The sequence below is a fragment of the Anabrus simplex genome, chromosome 7, assembly GCF_040414725.1.
Source record: "Anabrus simplex isolate iqAnaSimp1 chromosome 7, ASM4041472v1, whole genome shotgun sequence".
In the NCBI taxonomy this organism is placed as follows: Eukaryota; Metazoa; Arthropoda; class Insecta; order Orthoptera; family Tettigoniidae; genus Anabrus; species Anabrus simplex.
In genome coordinates, this window is record NC_090271.1 from 280,689,031 (window position 1) to 280,712,149 (window position 23,119).

At 39.9% G+C, this 23,119-nt stretch overlaps 1 protein-coding gene across 1 annotated transcript in view; it reads left to right on the top strand.

Moving 5' to 3' along the window:
- The window catches only part of LOC136877557 (targeting protein for Xklp2), a 238,789-nt gene that overhangs the window by 37,237 nt on the left and 178,433 nt on the right, over positions 1-23,119 (top strand). Inside the window, exon 4 of the mRNA XM_067151698.2 lies at positions 10,670-10,787. Within this exon, the coding sequence (XP_067007799.2) occupies positions 10,670-10,787 (118 nt within the window). The remainder of the gene's footprint in view (positions 1-10,669; positions 10,788-23,119) is intronic.

The following is a 23,119-nucleotide window of genomic DNA, read 5'->3' on the forward strand; positions in this document are numbered from 1 at the left end:
ACTGTTATCGAAGCTACACTTCCTTGTACAGTGGAGTCACTTTAATGTTGATAGTATTGAGATTTCATTTCCACCAAAGTGATATCGGTATTCTTACCCGAGGGCAAGTCATGCTCATGCGTAGCCAAATTTGTGTAAAGTGTAGGAAGATGGAAACTGACTAACGTTTGGCGCGTGCACTGATGAATTTAATTGGTTACGACAAGCGAAGAGTTACATGAAAGATACTTTTGTTATCATTTTGAACCAATACTGAAGCTTTAAATGATGTCTAGCCAAACACTTGCTGGGCATAGTTCATGCAGTGGAAATGGTGTGTAACTTAGACGTTGTTTAGGTAGATATTGTGCAAGGTTTAAAAATAGGTATCGTTTCTGAATCGGCCCAAAAGTTCTGGAGTAGGTTAATAGAAGCATGACAACAGCAACACTTTAAATGCTGAAATGGTGATGTTCAAAGTGTGCGATATTGCATGAAGATTGATATTGCAGGGACAGAATTCAAAGCCAGTAAAGGTGGGTCAAAACGCATTATTTTACCAAAATGGAGTTTGTGGAGAAGGACATCAATGCATCAGCAGCTTCCTTCAGATTATACAAAGTTATCGAACTGCACAACCTAGAACTCCACACTGGCCTGTATGGCTGTGGTGTGGCGCAATTAGTCACTGTCCAGCGATCTGTGGTAATGCAGGAGGAGGCCGATACAAAACTGTTTTAATGTGCTAATATAACTTTTTGCATAAATATAGTTAACTACTTTGTGTGTTTATTTAAAGATGCTAGATGTTCCATGTCCTGCTTTAAAAAATTCCAACTTGACATATATTTGTGAAATTTTCACCTATTATACCCTCCTGTATTTTTGAAGTTGAAAATTAGGAAAACAAAAAATGAGGGTGTTGTAGGGGAGTAAGTATGGTGCTTTCCTCTTACTTGTTGGAGTATTGTAGTTTTTATTGTATCCTTCCATGAACCAGTCATTAGTAGACTCTTGGAAGAAGTATAATGTCCATGTAGACAAGTTAATCTTATGACTTATGTTTAGAGGTTTTAAAAAATGGCTGTTTTCCACAGATAGACCAAGCAGTCTTCCATTATGTTCAACAAGTGTGCGACAATGGTTGTAGTGACCTACGAGATGGTGCAAATGGAGGGATGGAAAAAAAGGCTTGGCATAATGACATTAAGGGGAATAAATTTAAGGTGCGACGTGGCTGGGTTAGTGGATTCATGGGATGATACAGCCTGTCTGTGCAGAAGACAACTGTATGCCAGAAATTGCCATTGGATTATGAGAGTTTTTGCCTTCCACAGCTTTGCGCTACAACAGTGCCAAGATACTCCTGAATGCTGATAAGATGCCAGTTTGGTTTGACATACCTTGCAGGAGGACTATAGCAGGAAGAGGGGCTATGAGTATTCTGTATATATTAACAGGAAACTAAATTATGATGTAAGAGTGCATGCTTGCCGTTACCAGAGATGGAAGAAAGCTGCTGGTGTAAATTATTTCTGAAAGAAGAATAAAAGAAACTGCCTAAGGACATTGGATTCCCTTGAGGCATGTGCATGTGCAACTCGTGATGGATGGTCATGAACCTGATGGACTTGGCAAAGAGTGTGCGAGACAGATGACCAGGAGCATTACTGAAACAGCAAGTTACGCTTCTCTTGGATAGTTTGAACTCATATTGTAACTGAAGTGAAGGATTTTCTTCGTGAAAGGAAGACTGGGTAAGTGGTTATTCCCGGTGGTTTGACGTGCATTCTGCAGCCTCTGAAAGTGTGTGGCAATAAGCCATTTAATGATTTGAGTCTGCTTTATAACGAATAGATGATTATTAGGAATCGCGAACAGATGCCCAGTGGAAAGTTAAAACAGCTATCATTGGAACTGGTGTGCTCATAGGTGATAAGTAGGGAACTTATTCCTCTTCAGCCGAACAAGTGGCTGTTTGGTTTTTGTCATGAAGCTATCAGTTGCTTTCGGGAGATAGGGAGTTCGAATCCCATTGTTGGGAACTATGAAGATGGTTTTCCATAGTTTCTCATTTACACACCAGGCAAATGCTGGGGCGGTATTTAATGCCACGGTCACTTCCTTCCTACTCCTAGTCCTTTCCTATTCCATTGTCTCCATAAGATCTGTATCGGTACAACGTGAAGCAGCTTGTAAAAAGGTATATATTCCTTTTGAAACTGTCCTGAAGTGTTTCAAGAAAGAGAAATTTCCAGCACTCCAGATAGCGGAGTGGACCACTCATTGTGGCAGAACGGCAGTGAAGATGTGCCATCATTATAGCCCAGATTATATGTAATTACATATTCTGTTCCCATATATGTAACTACAAGAGAAGCTGAAATATCGGCAAATCACACTAAAAGGACCATTATTCCAAGAGTTTATATTTAGATATTTTTTTACATATTTCTATAAACTAACCTTATCCCATGGCATTACAGCTCTAAAGGGCCTTGGTCTACCAAGCGACGGCTGCTCAGTCCAAAGGCCTGCACATTACGAGGTGTCGTGTGGCCAGCACTACTAACCCTCTCGGCCGTTATTCTGGGCTTTGTAGACTGGGGCTGCTATCTGTCAGATAGCTCCTCAATTCTAATCACGTAGGCTGAGTGGACCTCGAGCCAGCCCTCAGATCCAGGTGAAAATCCCTGACCTGGCCAGGAATTGAACCCCGGGGCCTCCGGGTAAGAGGCAGACACGCTACCCCTACACCAACGGGGCCAGCACATAGATAAGGAATGGGTGAGCCCTGCCTTTGTAGGGCTGCACACGTAGGTCTATGAAGACCCTTTGTGTCCCTTAAACGGGTTTGCCTAGTCCAGCCCTAGTGCTCCTATAAAGGGTACCAGTGTCCAGATGTTGGCATTCCTGATGTCTTCCAGGTTCACAAAGTGTGAGCCAAGATATCGATGTCTATTGCTTGCAAGAGCCTCGCACTGACACAACACATGCGCGGAGGTCTCTTCCACCCTACCGCATCTTCTACACATTGGATCTTGACTGATTTTCATGATGTGTAGGTGTCTCTGTAAGGTATTGTGGCCTGTCAACGGTCCAACTATTTGTATTTTGGTCCTATTCAAATTTATTAGGACCTTTTTATATCTTTGGCTGGGCCCTTCAATAAGTTCACATGCCTCCCTTGCCGTGGTTAACCTCTTCCAGATGTCTAAGTGAGACTGGTTTGTCCACTGGGATATTACCAGTTTCACACTTTGGAGTGATACTCCCAAGAAGGGCTCTGGTCCTATGAAAGGACCTTTTGAGCCTTGTTTAACTAGTTTTTCAGCTTCTTCATTTCCACTGATTCCTGTGTGCCCAGGAACCCATAACAGGGTATCTGGGTTAAGTTCAGACACCTTATCTAACATCCTTTGGCACTTCCATACCATTTTGGATGTTCTAACTGCACATAGTGCTTTTAACGCTGCCTAGCTGTCGCTGCAAATGGTGATGCATCTTCTATGCCCAAGCATGTTCCATACGTGTACAGCAAGGCCAGTATTGCATATACTTCGGCCTGGAAGACAGTAGCATATTTACCCATGGGAAGGGAGAGCCTTGTCTTAGGCCCCCCTCAGACCCCGGCACCCGTGCCCGTCGCCGTCCACGAGCCATCTGTGTACCATGTGCAGCCCACAGACCTAAGATGTGACCCACTCCTCCCTCGTGGGTATCACCACTGTAAACTTATAGTTCAGATTAACCCAATCGCATCATTTGAGGACACTAGCTCGCAAAAGTTATTCGTGTCATATGAATCCAATAACGAGCTCAGCTCGCGGCGATGCACCGCTGTATATCAATACATGTAGTTCAGTTACTAACTCACAGATGCCACTTGTATGCATTCTGAGCTGAAGTTTAGACATGTAGCTTTGGTTATTTCTCACGCTCCGCGCTCAGGTTATCTCACACTTCTGGAACAAGAGATAAAAAATCTTTGTTTATCTTATTTCGCTCACGTCAGTTGCAATCATGGCGTCAAGCAGATGTGTTGGTGTTGATGAAGATGGAATACAAAAGCTAATAGTGTTGTAGAGAGTGATTTTGAAGACAGTGATGTTTGTGAGGACAAAAGAGACCCTGAAGTTCTTAGTTCGAGTTAGAGTGATGCGTGTAATAGTTCTGATGACATGGAAAGTGATACAAATGACGGTGGGCTAAGTCTTTCAAAACGAGTTCGTACCTCGGTGCAGACTAACTTGAATGACTGAAACTGGACAGAAAGTGACAATATCTCTGTTGTAAATACGTTTAGTGAATACAGCAGGGTTAGTGATAACTTATTGAAAGTTACTGTGCAGACGACTGTTGTAGTGCAGGATTTTAATTTGATTTCTCAGCGAACTGCTATGGTATTTAAATAGGATGCGAATGGGTTAAAACTGGGCTTCATCAGGTCCCCAATCATCATTTTCGTAGGTCAGGTCTGGTGAAGCCTTCTAAGAATAGAAGCATGACCTCTATTTGGATTCTTGATAGACCATCCTCCGAGTGACCAGAGGCAGTAAGCACTCGTTCCCGCCATCTCCTTAACATATAAATGTAATGGGAGAAGGCATAGGATGGCCTCCATTGCACATAATGGTGTATCCAGTGCCCCTGTTATTCCTAGACACACAAGTCTTTGGACATTTTAACTTGGTGATCACAGTTTTACTCTCAGAACCTGGCCACCAGACTAAAGATGCATAGGTGATCGTGGGCCGTACAATAGAAATATAAAGCCATTGGACCACCCTACGTCCTAGACCCCAAGTCTTACCGACGGCCCTGCGACAGGCCCACATAATCTTGCGAGCCTTATCCACCTTATGGTCTATATGTTTTATCCATCTCAGTCTTGCCTCGAGGATTACCCCTAGGTACTTAACTGAGGTTGTCTTAACTAATTTTTTCCCAAATAGGAGTGGATCTGACAGTCAATCTAGCCTCCTCCTCCGGGTAAATACCACGAGCTCCATCTTGTCGGGGGTCGGGCTGAGTGGCTCAGATGGTTAAGGCGCTGGCCTTCTAACCCCAACTTGGCAGGTTCGATCCTGGGTCAGTCCAGTGGTATTTGAAGGTGCTCAAATAAGACAGCCTCGTGTCGGTAGATTTGCTGGCACGTAAAAACTCCTGCGGGACTAAATTCCAGCACCTCGGCGTCTCTGAAGACCTTAAAAAGTAGTTAGTGGGGCGTAAAGCAAATAACATCATCTTGTCGGGATTGACAAGTCCGTATCGTGGCACCATCTTTCCACCCTGTGTAAGGAGCTCTGTACGAGCTCTGAAACCGTACTAGGGAAATTTCCTACCACCATCAGGCTAATGTCATCTGCATAGCCTTGGGCATATAAATATCCTCCAACATTTAACTCGGTAAGTAGTTCATCTACTACCAGGCACCATAATGTTGGTGATAATACTCCTCTCTGTGGACACCCCCTGTCTATATTAGCTCTCAATATTACTGTGTTGAGGGTAAACAGAACTTGACGGCCCTGCAGTGAGGCCATAATCCATCTTACGAGCATCCTACTCACGCATCTTCTCTAGACTAAGTTCTATGGAACCCAAAGATGTGTAGTTGAAGGCCCCTTCTATGTCTAGGAATAGCACCATAGCAAGTTGTTGCTGATCCAAGGCACTCTCCAGCCTGGAAACAAGCTGGTGTAGTGCTGTTTCAACAGACTTCCCTGGTTGGTACGCATGTTGATGAGAATGCAGGGGACAATCTTTTAATACTTTCTCCCTGATATGTCTGTCCACCAGTCTTTCCAAAGTCTTAAGAAGAAAAGACATTAGACTAATGGGTCTATAATCCTTAGGTCTAGAATATGAAGACCTTCCGAGTTCAGGTATATACACTACCTTCGCCTGATGCCACAAGGAGTACACGTACCCCATGGTGAGACAGGCTCTAAAAATTCTGACCAGATATGGTATAAGGACCACTCCTGCTTCCTGAAGAAGCGCTAGGAAGATCCCATCCATTCCTGGACTTTTATAAGGGGCAAAATATTCTAATGCCGACTTCACCCTTCTTGGGGTAACAATCTCTGCGGCTTCCTTCCAGCCACTTCTATTGGGTTGGAAGGATCTGCTGGATTCTACTTCACTATTCATGACTACTGAACCTGGAAAGTGGGCATCAAGCAATAAGCTCATGGTCTCCCCCTCTGTGAATATATATCCACCCGAGGGAGACTCCAATGAGCCCAGCCCAGCCTTGCCTTTCCATCCAAAGTTAGATTTTTATGAAGCCTTGCCGCTTCATGTTGACTCTCAATGGAGTCGCAAAACTGTCTCCAGTATTTCCTACAAGCCTTTTTGACTTATACTTTCTTTGTGATTCCTTGTAAGAATCTAGACTTTCTTGGTCTCGAAGGTCCCTGTATTTGTTCCAGAGCCTTCGTGTATTTCTCCTCAGGTGTCCCAGATAACTGTTCCACTTGAAGCTTCCTGTTGTTCTTTTTGCCTTAACAACTGGACAGTTTAACTCATAAGAGGTAACTAGTGTCTGTGTGAGAAAACTCACACTGAGCTCTAGCTCCTCCTTATTCTTAATTATACTGTATTTAGGGTCCTCCTTCCAGTCCCCTCCTCACATCCTCCCTAAAAGACGCCCAATCAGTTCGTCTAGGATTTCTATAAGTTGGGATCTTGAAGGAGCCCTCTATATGCAAGACAATGTGTCAGTAGTCTGACAAGGAAGGCTCCAAAGAAACTTTACAGTCTTTAAATTCCTATATGATTCCCATGGAACCCAGGGTAAGGTCTATGATCACCTCACTCCTATTATTGATGAAGGTTGGGGTATCACCTATGTTCATGATCTCAAGTTGGTTGTACATAGAAATTCTATGGGATTCTCTCCCTTTAGGTTTTTATGTTTGCTTCGCCAAATGCTGTGGTGAGCATTGGCGTCACATCCTACTATGAGGTTAAGTCCTTGTTTCCTACAGTATGTCGCCAGTCTCTTGAACTCCTTCGGCAGGGGTGGAGATTCAGTGTCTTCTGGGAAATATGCAAAGCAGACTACCAAATCTCTTGGCTGTCTGACCTCTTCATATCTCACCAGGACTGCTACTAGGTCTCTAGTAATGAAGCCCGGTATAGCCCAGGCATTATGATCCTTAACTAGTATACATGTTCTAGGCTTCTCCTTAGCTACTCTACTGAAGAGAGTGAAGCCTGCACATTTTAGTCCCATGATATGGCCCTGTCTAAGCCAGGGTTCTTGTATCAAGGCGACCGAAAACCCACCTTTCTGGATACTTCTTATAAGTACCCTAGAGGCCGCTATACAATGTTGTATGCTTGATTGCATGAAAGTAATCATTTTTTACCTTCATGCAATGCTTTACCTTATGCAGTCTCCAGAACATGCAGCTCCGGCTCCCCCGATGAATCTTGAGGCTTGGCTGGCCCAGGCTCCTGCTCCTTGCCCCTGTTAGTCTCGGTATTGTCTATGGTGGGGTTGGTTCTCTGCTTGTCGCGTTTGCCCTCCACCAGGGTGAAGGTAGCAACATGCACCCCACACAAGATCTTTTTCCCACCACTTTTTCCACATCTCTGGAGTCCATGCTGACGACAAGGCGGACCCCTTTTTTCTCTTCCTTGCAGTCTAGATTCTCCAGCTACTGGGATTTAGACCATGGTTCTGGCATGCCATTCTTCTCAAAAGGTCGTCAGTTGTCCTGGTATCCAGACCATGACCCTGTTGTAGGAGAGGAGTTTATCCATACCCACAATTGTGAGCCGGGCTCCTTCCCACGGCTGCATATCTGTAACAAGTCTAGAGCCATGCTATAGTCATTTTCTGCAATAATGATGGCCGCACCTATTGACAGATAGTAGTCCAGGAACTGAGGCTTAATTGGGCCCCTGCTCTGGAAGCTCAGCTATCAGATTGGTGATAGCCTCCTCTACAGACTCCGCGTATTTTAATGTGTTCTTTTAACATCTAACGTAAATTATATATCTATCTGCACTTCCAGGCAATGCCTTATTGCACATATTTCTATGCGTAATATATATTTGGAAGGTAAAAACGAACTCATGATCCCCTTATGACAACATTTCTGCAGATAGAGGGCAGTTAAGAAAATGAATTGCAATATTATTTTGAGTACGCTAAGGATCCTATACCCACACCGTGTTAAGGCCCTTCCTGTTTTACTTACGGCGAGTGCATAGTTCGAACTGAGCTGACACATAGGCCTACTGACGAACAAACAAACAAACAAACGTTTTCTGTCGCATACAAATGTTTTCTGTCACATAAATGTGGCATGCAGCTTAGCTGAGTTACGTTTTGTTTCACTTTCCTTATCGCCTTGATTGCTTGTTTACATAATTCAGACACTTTCTAAAAACTAAATTTTCAGCAACTTTAGGGAGACGTATCGTCAGAAACACTCACGACGTATATAAACAAACACAGGCCAGCATATATGATATGGTACCACAAGAAAATTTACAAATTTCTTTAAATTCTGCGTGAGCCATGTAAACACTGTACATAGAAACGCCAGTCAGAGGAGCGGATTTTTTTTTCACCACTACTTGCGCAGTCCACAGCAGATTCTCATCTTGTAGTCTACTGCAAACATTCATACAATTTGTTTAGATTTCCTACTTAATCCCTCCCCCCACTTATATTAGCTTTAAAGTATTTCACTTGTGACTCGAGTGTCACAGCATCACCCACGTTGCTCACGGCTGGCAGCCATTATGAATATTGAGCGTGCTATTTCAGCCAGTACTGCCAACAGTTTTCTTGGATCCATCTTCAGCGCCGTAAAAATTATGCAAACTAAACAGCATTGGAATGAACCTGAACAAACCTTAAAAGTACACAATGCAATAAGCTATCAAACTTATGTTAAATAATTAATTTTGCTACATACACCACTGAGAACAATAACTATTCATAGCCATCTACGAATGAAATGTTCGAGTTGGTAACGGACCCGAATAACATGCAACTTGTGAAATATTTTCCTTTTTACAGCACAAACATTTTTAATTGGTCAAGTCCGTTCACCAGAATTTCTAACCAAACTGAGGGAAGCTCCTGACTGCAGCAACAAGCAACAAACATAGGAACTATTTACCGCTGCAGAAGCCTCTTCGCTGACCAGAAGTCTGGCTAACATCACAGGGACCGCTTAGGTCTTTAGTGTTGGCTACTGACTGCATGATTCGAAGCAGTGTATAGATTCATTCAAGTGTCCGAGTGAATCGATTCACAGGAACGGCGAGATCACGGCACACGATTCAGCTTACTCCCAGCGGACAGTGGTGAGTGGCACATTCACGGCTCACTAGTGGGACACTGGACTTCGGCGGGGAGCCAAGCTTCCTCTGAAGCAATACAAACAGAGCCATGGTACACTGAAAGAATCGTATGCTATATGGACTCTCGAGCTCAGCTCATTTGAAATTAATACCCACTTGCATTCACTGTCCTCATTTTACAGGGAGGTTTAAATAATAGATGGATTTATTTGCAGTGTTAAAAAGGTAGTCAAAAAACATAATTCTAAGTAGCTAGTAAGTAGGTAGGTTATTAGGTTATACTATTTATTAGTTTAATGAATCTTAGTATTATAACTTAGTTGACATTTGGCAATTAAACTCAACTCTAGCCTGCCCTATGACCGAGTTATGCTCATGACCACTCAAAAGTACCCGTTTTATATTGGGTAGAATGGCTCGGTATTCTCTCAGTTCATATGTCACATCATTGCACAAGACTTCAATCATATGCTGCATGACGTTGGTTCCAGTATAGACCAGTCGAGTGGTACCAGGCCCTCGTATTACGGTGGTGTAAGGCCATAACCATTGAACGGAGATTATGTTGAAAAATAGAGTATTGCAGCAAAAGGATTGGGGAGTAACACGGTGTATTTCAATCCTCAGTAAAACCAACCTGCTTTTAGAAAAAAAGTGTTGCCTTATATATATTGAACTCCCTTACTGTTTTTATGGAAAGCAAGCTCGAAAAATGTATCGTTGTGAAACCATTACGAATGCCAGCAAAACAAAATGAACACACACTAACAATAAGAGAACTGAAAATTAACTCAGGTTAATACCTCTCCACTAATCTATATCACTAAGAATTCATAACATTTATTTATAGAAGTAATTGAACGCTACACTGAGATGCTATGCAATTGGATGAATTAGACCTTTTGTTTACTTCTCTTTTGTACGAAGACAGGTCTTAGCTGATTTCATCATGTCTATCTCGTCAGCTGTGGTTCACCAAGAAACTTTCCTTGGAAGAATTTCTGCTGATACTTTCTGCAGTATACATAACAGGCTGTTGATGTTCATCAAATTGGAAGCTTTCTTGTTTGAAATATATAATAAAGTGTAAAGAAGTTTACATACACCATTCAAGTATTGCCATCATCAAAGACTATCTTTATGGAAATTATTATGGATCAGGTATGGTTACCATGTTTTGAGTTGCAAGTCTGCAAGATTCCATCAACCAACTTTGAACCTCCATGATTTTGAATATTTAACCTGTCTTACTGACTTAAATAACTGATGGCAGCAAATCTTTTTTCTTTATAACTCTTTTTCAAAAAAAAAAAAACTGATTTGATTAAATACTTACTTTTCTTGTTTTTATTTACAGAAAAGGTTTGGATCGCCATTACCAGGCCATCCACAGAAATTTATCAGTTTGGCTGAAAGTGTTCTTCTGTTTGCAAAGAAAACTCCCCAGAGATTCCATACAAAATCCAAAAATCAAGGTAATGTACATCACGCATGTCAAACATGCGATTCTCCCAAATTTTTAGGTTCTGATTATTAAGCTGATAAGAACAGTGTTGTTCAACGTTTCGAAGAAGACACCTGCTTGAAAGTTCTGGGTAGTCCAATCAAAGAGAATGCAAGTCGTCCACTAAGCTGCTTTGTACCCAGATCAAAAAGGAATTTTGGCACCTGCGCTAAGCACAGAGCTGGGTATCTGCACCTTAGGCGCCGGGGATTCAAAGGCCCTTGGTGGACAGGTCCCTGGTTTGTCAAATCCTGCAGGACGCGATGCCTGCCAAACTGATGGCAAGCATGCCCAATGAAGGTGCTGCAGGTTAGAGTGAATTGAATCTCCCGTTGTGTGTTTAGAATGTGTGCCTTAAATGTAGAGTACAAGTTTTCTCATTTTCTTCTCCAAGGCAACCTACGAAACAAAGCACAATGTTTATTATTAAAAAGTAATATTGTTTTATTGTAATTATCATTAGTTCTGACTTTTTACTTTATTTTATTTATTTATTTATGTATTTATTTATTTATTTATTTACTTATTTATTTACTTATTTATTTATTTATTTATTTATTTATTTATTTATTTATTTATTTATTTATTTATTTATTTATTTATTTATTTATTTATTTATTTACGGTTTCAAACTCAAAATGAATCTTCTTCCTGATACATTTCTGCTTATACAGGTCGTTCTCAGAACCTCTTCCAATTTTCTCTTCTTTCCCACATTCTATCTTTCATCACTGTCTGCCACTAGTTCTCTCCGATTTAAGTCATCCTCCACCTGATCCCTCCATCTTGTTCTTAGTCTTCCAATTGGTCTTCTTCCAGATTCTGTCCATTCCAAAGGTCTTCTTGGTAATCTTCCTTGTCCCATTCTTTTTGAAGTGACCGAACCATTTCAGCCTATTTCTCTCTTGTTTTCTTTGAGATTGTTGATCTGTAGAATTTTCTGTATGGTTAACGAACAATAAAGAGTGCAATTGATCCATCTTAAAACAAAGTATGCTGCTAATTTAAAATCACAACATTATTTATTTAGTATTTACTGTATTTATCTTTGATTTAATTTAATTCTTGTTAGTGATTTAACCTCACGGTGATGCTGCAACAGAAAATGAATATAAGCCTTCCACTGTGTATGGTTTAATTTCTTATCATGTCCCTCCTTGCTTTACCCACGATTCCTCGCGGAAAGCGCATCTCTATAGCTTGTGATCTACTCATTTTTTTTTTTTTTTTTCTGTTCAAGTCCAACATTCTGATCCATAGGTAAATATTGGCAAATAATACGATATATATACACTGCCGGTAAAATTAATAGCAACTCGGTGAATTTTCTCCTCATATCAAACTATTTCATGTTTGTGTGACAGGTCATTACAAAGTAAAACAATCTATATACACTGACTGACAGAGCAAATGCAACACCAAGAAGGAGTGGTTCGAAAGGGATGAAAGTTGGGGAAAAAACAGAGACGGCACGGACAAATAATTGATGTTTATTTCAAACCGATATGCAGGTTACACAATGCGCACGGCATCGACTCAGTAGGATGTAGGACCACCGCGAGCGGCGATGCACGCAGAAACACGTCGAGGTACAGAGTCAATAAGAGTGCGGATGGTGTCCTGAGGGATGGTTCTCCATTCTCTGTCAACCATTTGCCACAGTTGGTCGTCCGTACGAGGCTGGGGCAGAGTTTGCAAACGGCGTCCAATGAGATCCCACACGTGTTCGATTGGTGAGAGATCGGGAGAGTACGCTGGCCACGGAAGCATCTGTACACCTCGTAGAGCCTGTTGGGAGATGCGAGCAGTGTGTGGGCGGGCATTATCCTGCTGAAACAGAGCATTGGGCAGCCCCTGAAGGTACGGGAGTGCCACCGGCCGCAGCACATGCTGCACGTAGCAGTGGGCATTTAACGTGCCTTGCATACGCACTAGAGGTGACGTGGAATCATACGCAATAGCACCCCAAACCATGATGCCGCGTTGTCTAGCGGTAGGGCGCTCCACAGTTACTGCCGGATTTGACCTTTCTCCACGCCGACGCCACACTCTTCTGCGGTGACTATCACTGACAGAACAGAAGCGTGACTCATCGGAGAACACGACGTTCCGCCATTCCCTCATCCAAGTCGCTCTAGCCCGGCACCATGCCAGGCGTGCACGTCTATGCTGTGGAGTCAATGGTAGACTTCTGAGCGGACGCCGGGAGTGCAGGCCTCCTTCAACCAATCGACGGGAAATTGTTCTGGTCGATATTGGAACAGCCAGGGTGTCTTGCACATGCTGAAGAATGGCGGTTGACGTGGCGTGCGGGGCTGCCACCGCTTGGCGGCAGATGCGCCGATCCTCGCGTGCTGACGTCACTGGGGCTGCGCCTGGACCCCTCGCACGTGCCACATGTCCCTGCGCCAACCATCTTCGCCACAGGCGCTGCACCGTGGACACATCCCTATGGGTATCGGCTGCGATTTGACGAAGCGACCAACCTGCCCTTCTCAGCCCGATCACCATACCCCTCGTAAAGTCGTCTGTCTGCTGGAAATGCCTCCGTTGACGGCGGCCTGGCATTCTTAGCTATACACGTGTCCTGTGGCACACGACAACACGTTCTACAATGACTGTCGGCTGAGAAATCACGGTACGAAGTGGGCCATTTGCCAACGCCGTGTCCCATTTATCGTTCGCTACGTGCGCAGCACAGCGGCGCATTTCACATCATGAGCATACCTCAGTGACGTCAGTCTACCCTGCAATTGGCATAAAGTTCTGACCACTCCTTCTTGGTGTTGCATTTGCTCTGTCAGTGTATTTTCTGAAAGCTTGTTTTATTGCCTCTCTAATGCAAGGTGACTAATTTATTGCCCTTCACATAGCAGTCTGCTTAAGTGCGGCCAGTTTCCAGTATTCGGGAGATAGTAGGTTCGAACCCCACTGTCGGTAGCTCTGAAAACGGTTTTCCGTTTTCACACCAGGCAAATGCTGAGGCTGTACCTTAAAGCCATGGCCACTTCCTTCCCACTCCTAGCTCTTTCCTGTCCCATCGTTGCCATAAGACCTATCTGTGTCAGTGCGACGTAAAGAAAAAAAAAATCTTTTAGTTTCCAGCATTTGATTTTTGTCTATTCCCCCCATATTTTCCCCTTCTGAATTTCATCATTGTCCCCACCAATAGTCTGTGGTCACAGTCAACATTAATGCTTGTTATCACTTTCACTTCTGTCGAACATCTTCGGATTTCTTCCCTTATTATTATATAATCGGTTATGGATTTCTATTGCAAGTTCTAGCTGTATCTGGTAAACTTGGTGACTATCGCTTTTCTTATACCATCCATTACCAATTGTCCATTTATTTCTCAGACACATGTCTAGTAATATCTCCCCTTCATCATTTGTGATCTTCTCTGTGGCTTCCTATAACTGTTTCATATCCCCTTATATCATTCCCAGCTGTAGCATTGAAATTTCCTATAATCACAGTCTTGTTAGACGTTACAGCGTCTTCCAGTTTAATGATAAACTCTTCCTTTTCATCTATTTCACAACCTACTTGAGGAGCATAAACCTGGATTATATCCACCATTAACTGAACTTTAATTATTCTGTCACAAACATAATCCACGTTGAGTACTTTGTTGGCCAATCCTTTAGCCACTATTACTGCAACACCATTTCTTCTTTTGTCTCTTCCTCATCATAACATTTTATATCCCCTCTCCCGGACCTTACTACCTCTCCCTTTTTTTTTCTTATTTCACTTAGTCCCGTTTTCGGTATGTTAAAAAATAAATTATACTTTTAAATGTCATACTTATAGGTTCCATTCCTTGATTTTTATCATCGTTCTTCTCTATCCGCCTTTTCAAGGTCTGATATGGAATGTCATACTCATGAGAAGCTCGGAAACAGTCCATGCCATCAGTTTGAACACGTTTCATTACAAACTGAGGGCTTTCTTCACTCCACTGACCTCTGTTTCTGTTCTTACGTAATTTCTATGCATTGTCTGCAAATAAATAAATAAATAAATAAATAAATATGGAAAAGTTATTGTGTCCATCTTACCCCGAACAAAATATGGAGTCTTTCCCAGGGATCGGGGTGAGATGCCAGTTGTAATGTGATCCAATAAGGCAGCAAACGGGTAGTAACTTCACACATACACTTCAAGATATACAGTACATGATAAAGACTTAGTTACAACTGGTACAGGGTTATATAAATCCCTATTATTGTTTTTAAATAAATCTGCAATTATTTACAGTGTACATTTTAATACTTACCAATGATCTTAGGCTCACAAAGGCGAAAAATGTCGGTCACAACTGCACCGAACGTTTACCGCTCGAGACACTGACTCAAGAAAGTAGCAGACCGAGCAGTGCTGCACTCTCTTGACACAGTGAAGTAACAGGAGCGAATAGGCATCATACCCTGATTACCATGTTTTTCCGATACACTGTAAATAAAGGGGAAATATATGGACATTGTGGAGAAATTAGAAATCTGGAACAGAAACAAAATATAAATAATAATTTAAATGGAAATTTGAATGAAGAAAATCTCTTGTTTTAAGTTAGCTAATCAGTATGTAAAAAGAAGAGGAAAGATATGTCACTAGTCCTCACTACTCCTCCTTCCCCGGCTGCCAAGGTTACATATTCATGCTCTCCCTTATCCACAAGTAGCTTCAGGTTTACGCAACATCTGCAGGTTGTATGTGTCTGTCTGGAGAGTGAGCAGATTTTCTCAGCCCCGATATAACATGTAAGTTTTATTTTCATTGTCCTATGATTTCAGCATTGGAGTCATTATTTTAAGATTTTCTTCTTATTGTAGTATAAGATGATAAACCACTAGGCACACATTCTAAGGACCTGATGGGAGGATCGATCCACCCTAACACCAGCATAACATGATTTTGTTCAACCTGTTATAGTCAAAGGAAATTATTCATAGTAGATCTTACGAAGAGTAATAATTCAGTGGAGCATGTTTTAGAAATTCTTTTAACAAGATCAAGACTTAAGTTTTTCTGAGTTTATCCAAGAAAAACCAGATGACATTTAATGTCTTTTTAAAGTGTTCTACTACAGTTAGAACAACAAACAGCATCAAGAAATATTTTAGAGAGAGACAGTGTGTGTTTGCTTGAAAATAAATTTGATTTTAAATATGTTTTCTATATAAATAAACGTTAAAAATTAAATAATTGAAAGAGGTTCAACCTATTCAATACATAGGAAAGAAATGTAGTGATTACATTTTTATTTAATAGTAAATATAAATGGATCCATTCTACTTTGGCGTTCGAGACCGCAGCGCATGACCTTGAATGTGGCGCGCTGATCACCGGGAGCTGGCGGTTTGCTTCTACAAATCTATTCGTCTGCGACTTCAAGTTATTTATGATCTTCATATATTATTTGATTGTGTTGTGACTTTGTGCCTGACAGAGTGTGGAAACTGACCCTTTTGACTGTTCTCCAATATTCATAAACATTGTGAGACTTCGCCTATCATTGCGTGTGCCATACTACCATTCTTAATATTACGTACTGTTTCATCTTATACCGATCCAGAGTTTAATTAATCTTTTTCCTTTTCTTTTTCATATGCATTGTTTTACATGTTTTTACGGCTGACGATGACCTGGACTAGGGTCGAAACCGGTCCCATTTATATTTACTATTAAATAAAAATGTAATCACTACATTTCTTTCCTATGTATTGAATAGGTTGAACCTCTTTCAATTATTTAATTTTTAACGTTAATACTTTCAATACGGAACAATGAAATTTTTATCTTTAAATATAAATAAAGGTTGTTGGATCCTAGAATAAGGGAAGTTTTGTATTAAGATGTAGAGCCTCTGGAGGGAGTGGTGTCTCGCAAAACATGTACGAGTCAAAATGTATTAACTTCCAAATTTGAGAATTTATTGACAGGATGGGCCCAACTAGCATTTACGTAAGACCCAACCTCTGCATCTCCCGAGGGAGACCCTCAGTTATGTAGCACTCCTTAAGATTGGATGAAGATTGATGATTTAAGGTCCCAAAATTCACAGTATTTATAGGGAGGCTGGTTGATAGTTCTAAAACTATGACGTAATGTTTTCCCATGGGTGGAATCTATACTAATATTATAAAGAGGAAAAATTTGTTTGTAATGAATAGACTCAAAAACTATTGAGCTGATTTTAAAAATTACTTCACCTGTAGAAAGCTATATTGCCAGTGAGTAACATGGGCTGTATTTTATTTTCAAAACAATTCGTGGTGGGTGGGTGGGAGGCGGGGAGGGGGGGGCACGGGGGAGATATAGAAATAATAGGCTAATATAGGCAAAATATCAAATTTGTCGTATAAGGACGAGACAAAGCTCAATTTAATCCTCTTGACGCAAAGAACAAAACTCGGTAAGCCCTATGGGCCCGAAAACCATGTTTTAAGGCCCTAAAACCAACCGTTACGGAGATATTGGCACCACACTACCCCTGCTCTAGGAATCGGATAAAGTAATGAACTTAGGCATAGATATCAAGGATAATTTAATAAAAAACCACCTATTCAATACTTTCCAATAAATACTTTCCACGTTTAATGTGGTTATTCTCTACATGATTTTATGTAGACTTATTTGGTCAGGTACATGTTTCACCCATTATTTTGGGCATCTTCAGCCTGTAAACAACCTTTAGGTCAAGGTTTGGGACCTTTTTAACCAATATAAACATACCAATATATACACTATATACAATATATACAATATATACAAACATAAGTTAATACAGTTAAGTTTTTTTTTTTTTTTTTGGTCCTAATCTATCTAATATGAAAAATGTCCAAAACTAAAATGGATCTTCTTTTCGGTAAAGAGGATTGCATATCGGGGTTTATGTGACCTCTATATCATATTAAGTTCTTGACGTACCGTGTCTGGTGACAGGATGTGTCGTCAACAATAAGTGGAGATTTGAACTGATTGTTGCTTGTAGGTTGGTCAAGATTGAAAATATAAATGTAAATTAAATGTGTTTTAACTTGGCGGTTCTATTCTGGTTAACTTAAAATGTTCAAAAATAAAAATAAAATGAAACGGATCTTCTTTTTTTAAATCATAAGTCTTGAGAAAGGGTGATATTAAAACTGTTTACAGGCTGAAGATGCCCAAAATAATGGGTGAAACATGTACCTGACCAAATAAGTCTACATAAAATCATGTAGAGAATAACCACATTAAACGTGGAAAGTATTTATTGGAAAGTATTGAATAGGTGGTTTTTTATTAAATTATCCTTGATATCTATGCCTAACGTCATCTTCAATAGGGAACAATAATGAGAGTTGTTACTTGTAATTTGGTAGCCAACCAGGCAAAATACCGTTTAAATAGGTACTTCAACCTTAAGGTCAAGATTTGTAAACTAACTAAAGACATAGCCTTTCTAAAACAGTGTCTAGAGCTAAAATTGATCCCAAAATTTTTGAAGCCTACACAGCGATAAAACTTATCTAACCAAAGTTTGATTAGAGTTCAAAACAAGGTCAACGACATTTGGTTAAGAAATGAAATTAAAGCGTCATATAAAAATAAGTTTTTTTTAAATCTGCAGTTATATAGAGTTCATTTAGCGTTAGCTCAGGCTTTACATCCGTTAGAATGGAACTCTTTCCAACTACATGTGGACAATAAATTGATTGCTTTATTGGATAGGAAGCAAGTTACTCTCGACAAGAAACTATCTCAATTAAAAGCATCCCAATCACGGTTACCAAAACGTAGTTCAGACACGCAAAAAGCGGCTCCCTCACAGAACAATACACCCACAGTAGTTAATTTGACAGACGTACAGTTCTCTGAAGAAGAAATGGGGATCTTGAATAAAGGCTTAAAACATAACTGGCCTAGCAAGAAAAAAGAAACGGATATTATCAACACAGTAGCTGAGATCGAGGCTAACATTTCTAAACTCCCTTTAGAAACACAAAATGATACCAGATTTGAGGTAAAAAAGAAACTACCAAAACTAGCGGAAGAAATAAACGCATATTCAAATTTCGACCACAAAAAATTGATCCAGAACGTAAAAAAGAAAATAGACAACAACATTGTCACAAAAGCGGACAAAGGAGGATCCACAGTTCTCCTAGATCAAAACACATACATTCAAAAAACAGAAGACTTTTTTTAAGGACAAAATATACACAATAGTCAACAAAGATCCAACCATGAGAATTCAGCGAAATCTAAAAACTGTAATAAGAAGTTCTAACTTTCTTTTCAATGAACAAGAACAACAAAAACTTTTTAACATGAACCCTAGTATTCCGACAGCCAGAGCCTTACCAAAGATTCATAAGGACATTCCAATACGCCCTATCATAAACTGTAGAAACAGCCCCACTTATAAAGTATCAAAATTCATTCACGGCTTTCTAAAAAGAACATTACGTATTCAATAATAAACATCCTTTAAAAAATTCATCCACTTTTTGCGAAGTTTTAAACAAGTTTAAGCTGCGACCCAATCACTCAATGTGCTCCTATGACGTCGTAAATATGTACCCAAACATCCCTACCAAAGAAACTGTAAGAATCATCAGTGATAATATCAATAAACACAGCGGACTTAGTAAGATGGAAATTGAAAAATTCATGAAGATATTAAATTTTGTCTTAAGCAACAACTTTTTCTCTTTCAATGGAAAGTTTTACCAACAAAAAGGCTTAGCGATGGGCGACCCTCTTTCTGGCATCTTAGCAGACATTTATATGGACACAATAGAACACACAAAAATTATAACACAAATAAAAGGCGTATGTTTATGGCTGAGATTTGTAGACGATACTTTCATAATTTTCGACAAAAATGTCACTAATAGTGACGAGATCTTGGAGTCCCTAAACAAAATTGACCCCAATGTTTACTAAAGAGGATGAGGTTAGGAACTCATTAAACTTTTTGGACTTAACTATTACACGCGGACATAATACCTTCGATTTTCGAATATACAGGAAACCTACACACTCTCTCTTAACTATTATGAATTCATCCCTACACCCCAAGTCCCAAAAACAAGCCTCTTTCTATAATTTAATTTATAGAGCTTTAAAAATTCCTCTTTCTCCCAACAATTTAAAAATTGAACTGAAGTACGTAAGGAATCTTGCTCAACTCAACGGGTTTAAAATAGATATGGTCAACCGTTTGTTTAATAAAATCAAAATTAAATTGTCCACTAACCTCGTCCCAGAAAAACCTAAAAAAACTAGTTTCGCCACATTTACATATAACAACCCAGCCGTCCATCAGATCGCAAATACTTTAAAGAAGCACAATATCAATATAGCCTTCAGGACAGTTAACACCAATCGAAACATATTTTTTAACCACAACAAGGTCAATCACAATAGCAACCATTATTCAAGGTCCGGCATATATAAACTAACATGTACACAATGTGATTTTTCTTATATCGGACAGACTGGCCGGAGCTTTAACACGAGATATCTGGAACATTATAACGCTCAAAAACACAATAAGTACTCAGCGATGAGCCAGCATATGAGAGAAACGGGCCATCACTTTACATCCATCGAGAAAGATCTTACCATCATTAGAAGCATAGGTAAAGGGAAATTAATGAATGAACTGGAAAACCTACACATCTTTTTAGACCAAACCTACAATAAAAATAAAAATCTCAACGACGTCAATGAAATTAAAAATCCTTTGTACGAATTAACACCTAGAATAATTAATATCGTGAATTCAGATCAAAACAAAATCCCTCAATTATTTAAATCTCCACACTCAAATGCTTCATCCACCATGCCAAAAGTTAAACCCGCCCATATTGCTTCTAGAAACTCCCCTCTAGCAACAGCACACACGCCCATAGACCAGCCTACCCCCACTCTCCCTCCATGCCCCGCCCCTCCATTACCGCACCACTACAACACCAGGAGTAGAAATGGTGATAAGACAGGCGCTGCCGGAACAGACAGGTCCATCTAGTATTAATTGAACAAGTAAGTCATTTTACAGTTAAGAGGTGTTAATTTAATACATTTTATCACAACGTGTGCTCTAAATTTTTAATTCAAAATTATTTTTCTACTTCATTACAGATATTCTTAAGATCCCTCCCAAAGACCAAGCAACACATCAACTGGAACAATTTTCACACAAGACTGTATCAAGTGTCTAGGAGTTTCTTCTCAATTAAGCAGCAGCCTAAAACTATGAAACAGCTTAATATTGTACTCTTGTCAATTCCTTGACGTTACATGAGACCCAAAGTCAAGACGCTAACAGTTTCATTCACAACGTTCTTGACCAGTCTACCTACAACAATCGGCTTTTAAATCTCCACTTGTGCATGACAACACATTTAAATATTAGTTACGTCAAGAACATGAAAATGAAAATCGTGGGTCAAATAAGCCCCAGTTTTAATATCACCCTTTCTCAAGACTTATGATTTAAAAAAAGATCTGTTTCATTTTATTTTTATTTTTGAACATTTTAAGTTAACCAGAATAGAACTGCCAAGTTAAAACACATTTAATTTAAATTTATATTTTCAATCTTGACCAACCTACAAGCAACAATCAGTTCAAATCCCCACTTATTGTTGACGACACATCCTGTCACCAGACACGGTACGTCAAGAACTTATATGATATAGAGGTCACATAAACCCCGATATGCAATCCTCTTTACCGAAAAGAAGATCCATTTTAGTTTTGGACATTTTTCATATTAGATAGATTAGGACCAAAAAAAAAAAAAAAAAACTTAACTGTATTAACTTATGTTTGTATATATTGTATATATTGTATATAGTGTATATATTGGTATGTTTATATTGGTTAAAAAGGTCCCAAACCTTGACCTAAAGGTTGTTTACAGGCTGAAGATGCCCAAAATAATGGGTGAAACATGTACCTGACCAAATAAGTCTACATAAAATCATGTAGAGAATAATCACATTAAACGTGGAAAGTATTTATTGGAAAGTATTGAATAGGTGGTTTTTTATTAAATTATCCTTGATATCTATGCCTAACGTCATCTTCAATACGGAACAATAATGAGAGTTGTTACTTGTAATAAAGTAATGAACTGCCGTAACCATGGCAACGTCAGCTCCAGGATTCTACAGCAGCAGAATTATTTTATCTATAAATAAACCACAAAAACAGTCATGAAAATTGATATTCGGAATCCCCTTTAAAAATAAAAGAACACAAATATTTGTCTTCAGAAAATCCACTTAAGGGGAAGGGGCTGAAAAGAAGTGAGGAAGGAGTTTAATTATTTATGAGGATACATATATCTCAAAAAATGAAGATGTTACAGACTTTAAAATTGGTACTTGGAATCTCGTTTAAAAATGAACACACTATTTTTGGAAAATCCACTTAAGGGGGCGAAAATAATAAAAAGCGGGTGAATTTTTTAAATGAGCATCTTCTTCTATCGCTTTACCCACACCTGTGGGGTTACTGGTGCGAACTGTCGCACATGTGGATTTGACTCTGTTTTATGGATGGATGCCCTTCCTGACGGCAACTGTATGTGTAGGGATGTAATCTATACTTCTATACTAATATTATAAAGAGGAAAAATTTGTATATTTGTTTGTAACGGATAGACTTAAAAACTTCTGAACTGATTTTAAAAATTACTTCACCTATAGAAAGCTACATTGCCAGTCAGTAACATGGGCTGTACTTTATCAAAACAATGTGACGGGGGGTGATATAAAAGTATTAAAATAATAGGCTAATATAGGTGAAATCGAATTTGTCGTTCAAGGACGAGACAAAGCTCATTTTAAGCCACTTGACACAAAGAACAAACTCAGTAAACCCTTCGGGTCCGAAAACCATGTTTTAAGGCCCTGAAACCAACCGTTATGGAGATATTGGAACCACACTACCCCTGCTCTAGGAATCGGATAAAGAAACAAACGGCCGTAACCATGGCAATGTCGGCTCCAGGATTCTACAGCAGCTAGATTATGCATGTACGTTTGGGCATAGCTGCCAACCAAAATTGATACACATATGAGTTACTATCTGGAAAAACTAAACTGGTGTGTAAGAAGCTCATAGCACTCCTTTGGGCGGGGATGGAAAGGGAGTGAAGTATAAAAATAATAGCCCCGGAGATCTCCATAGTACAGCGATTAGCGGTTGCCGACGGGCCTCCATTTTCACGTACTGGCTTAGGTTTCAGCATTTTGCGGAGTCTGTTACCTATAGTTCAAACTATTTTCTATCAAATCA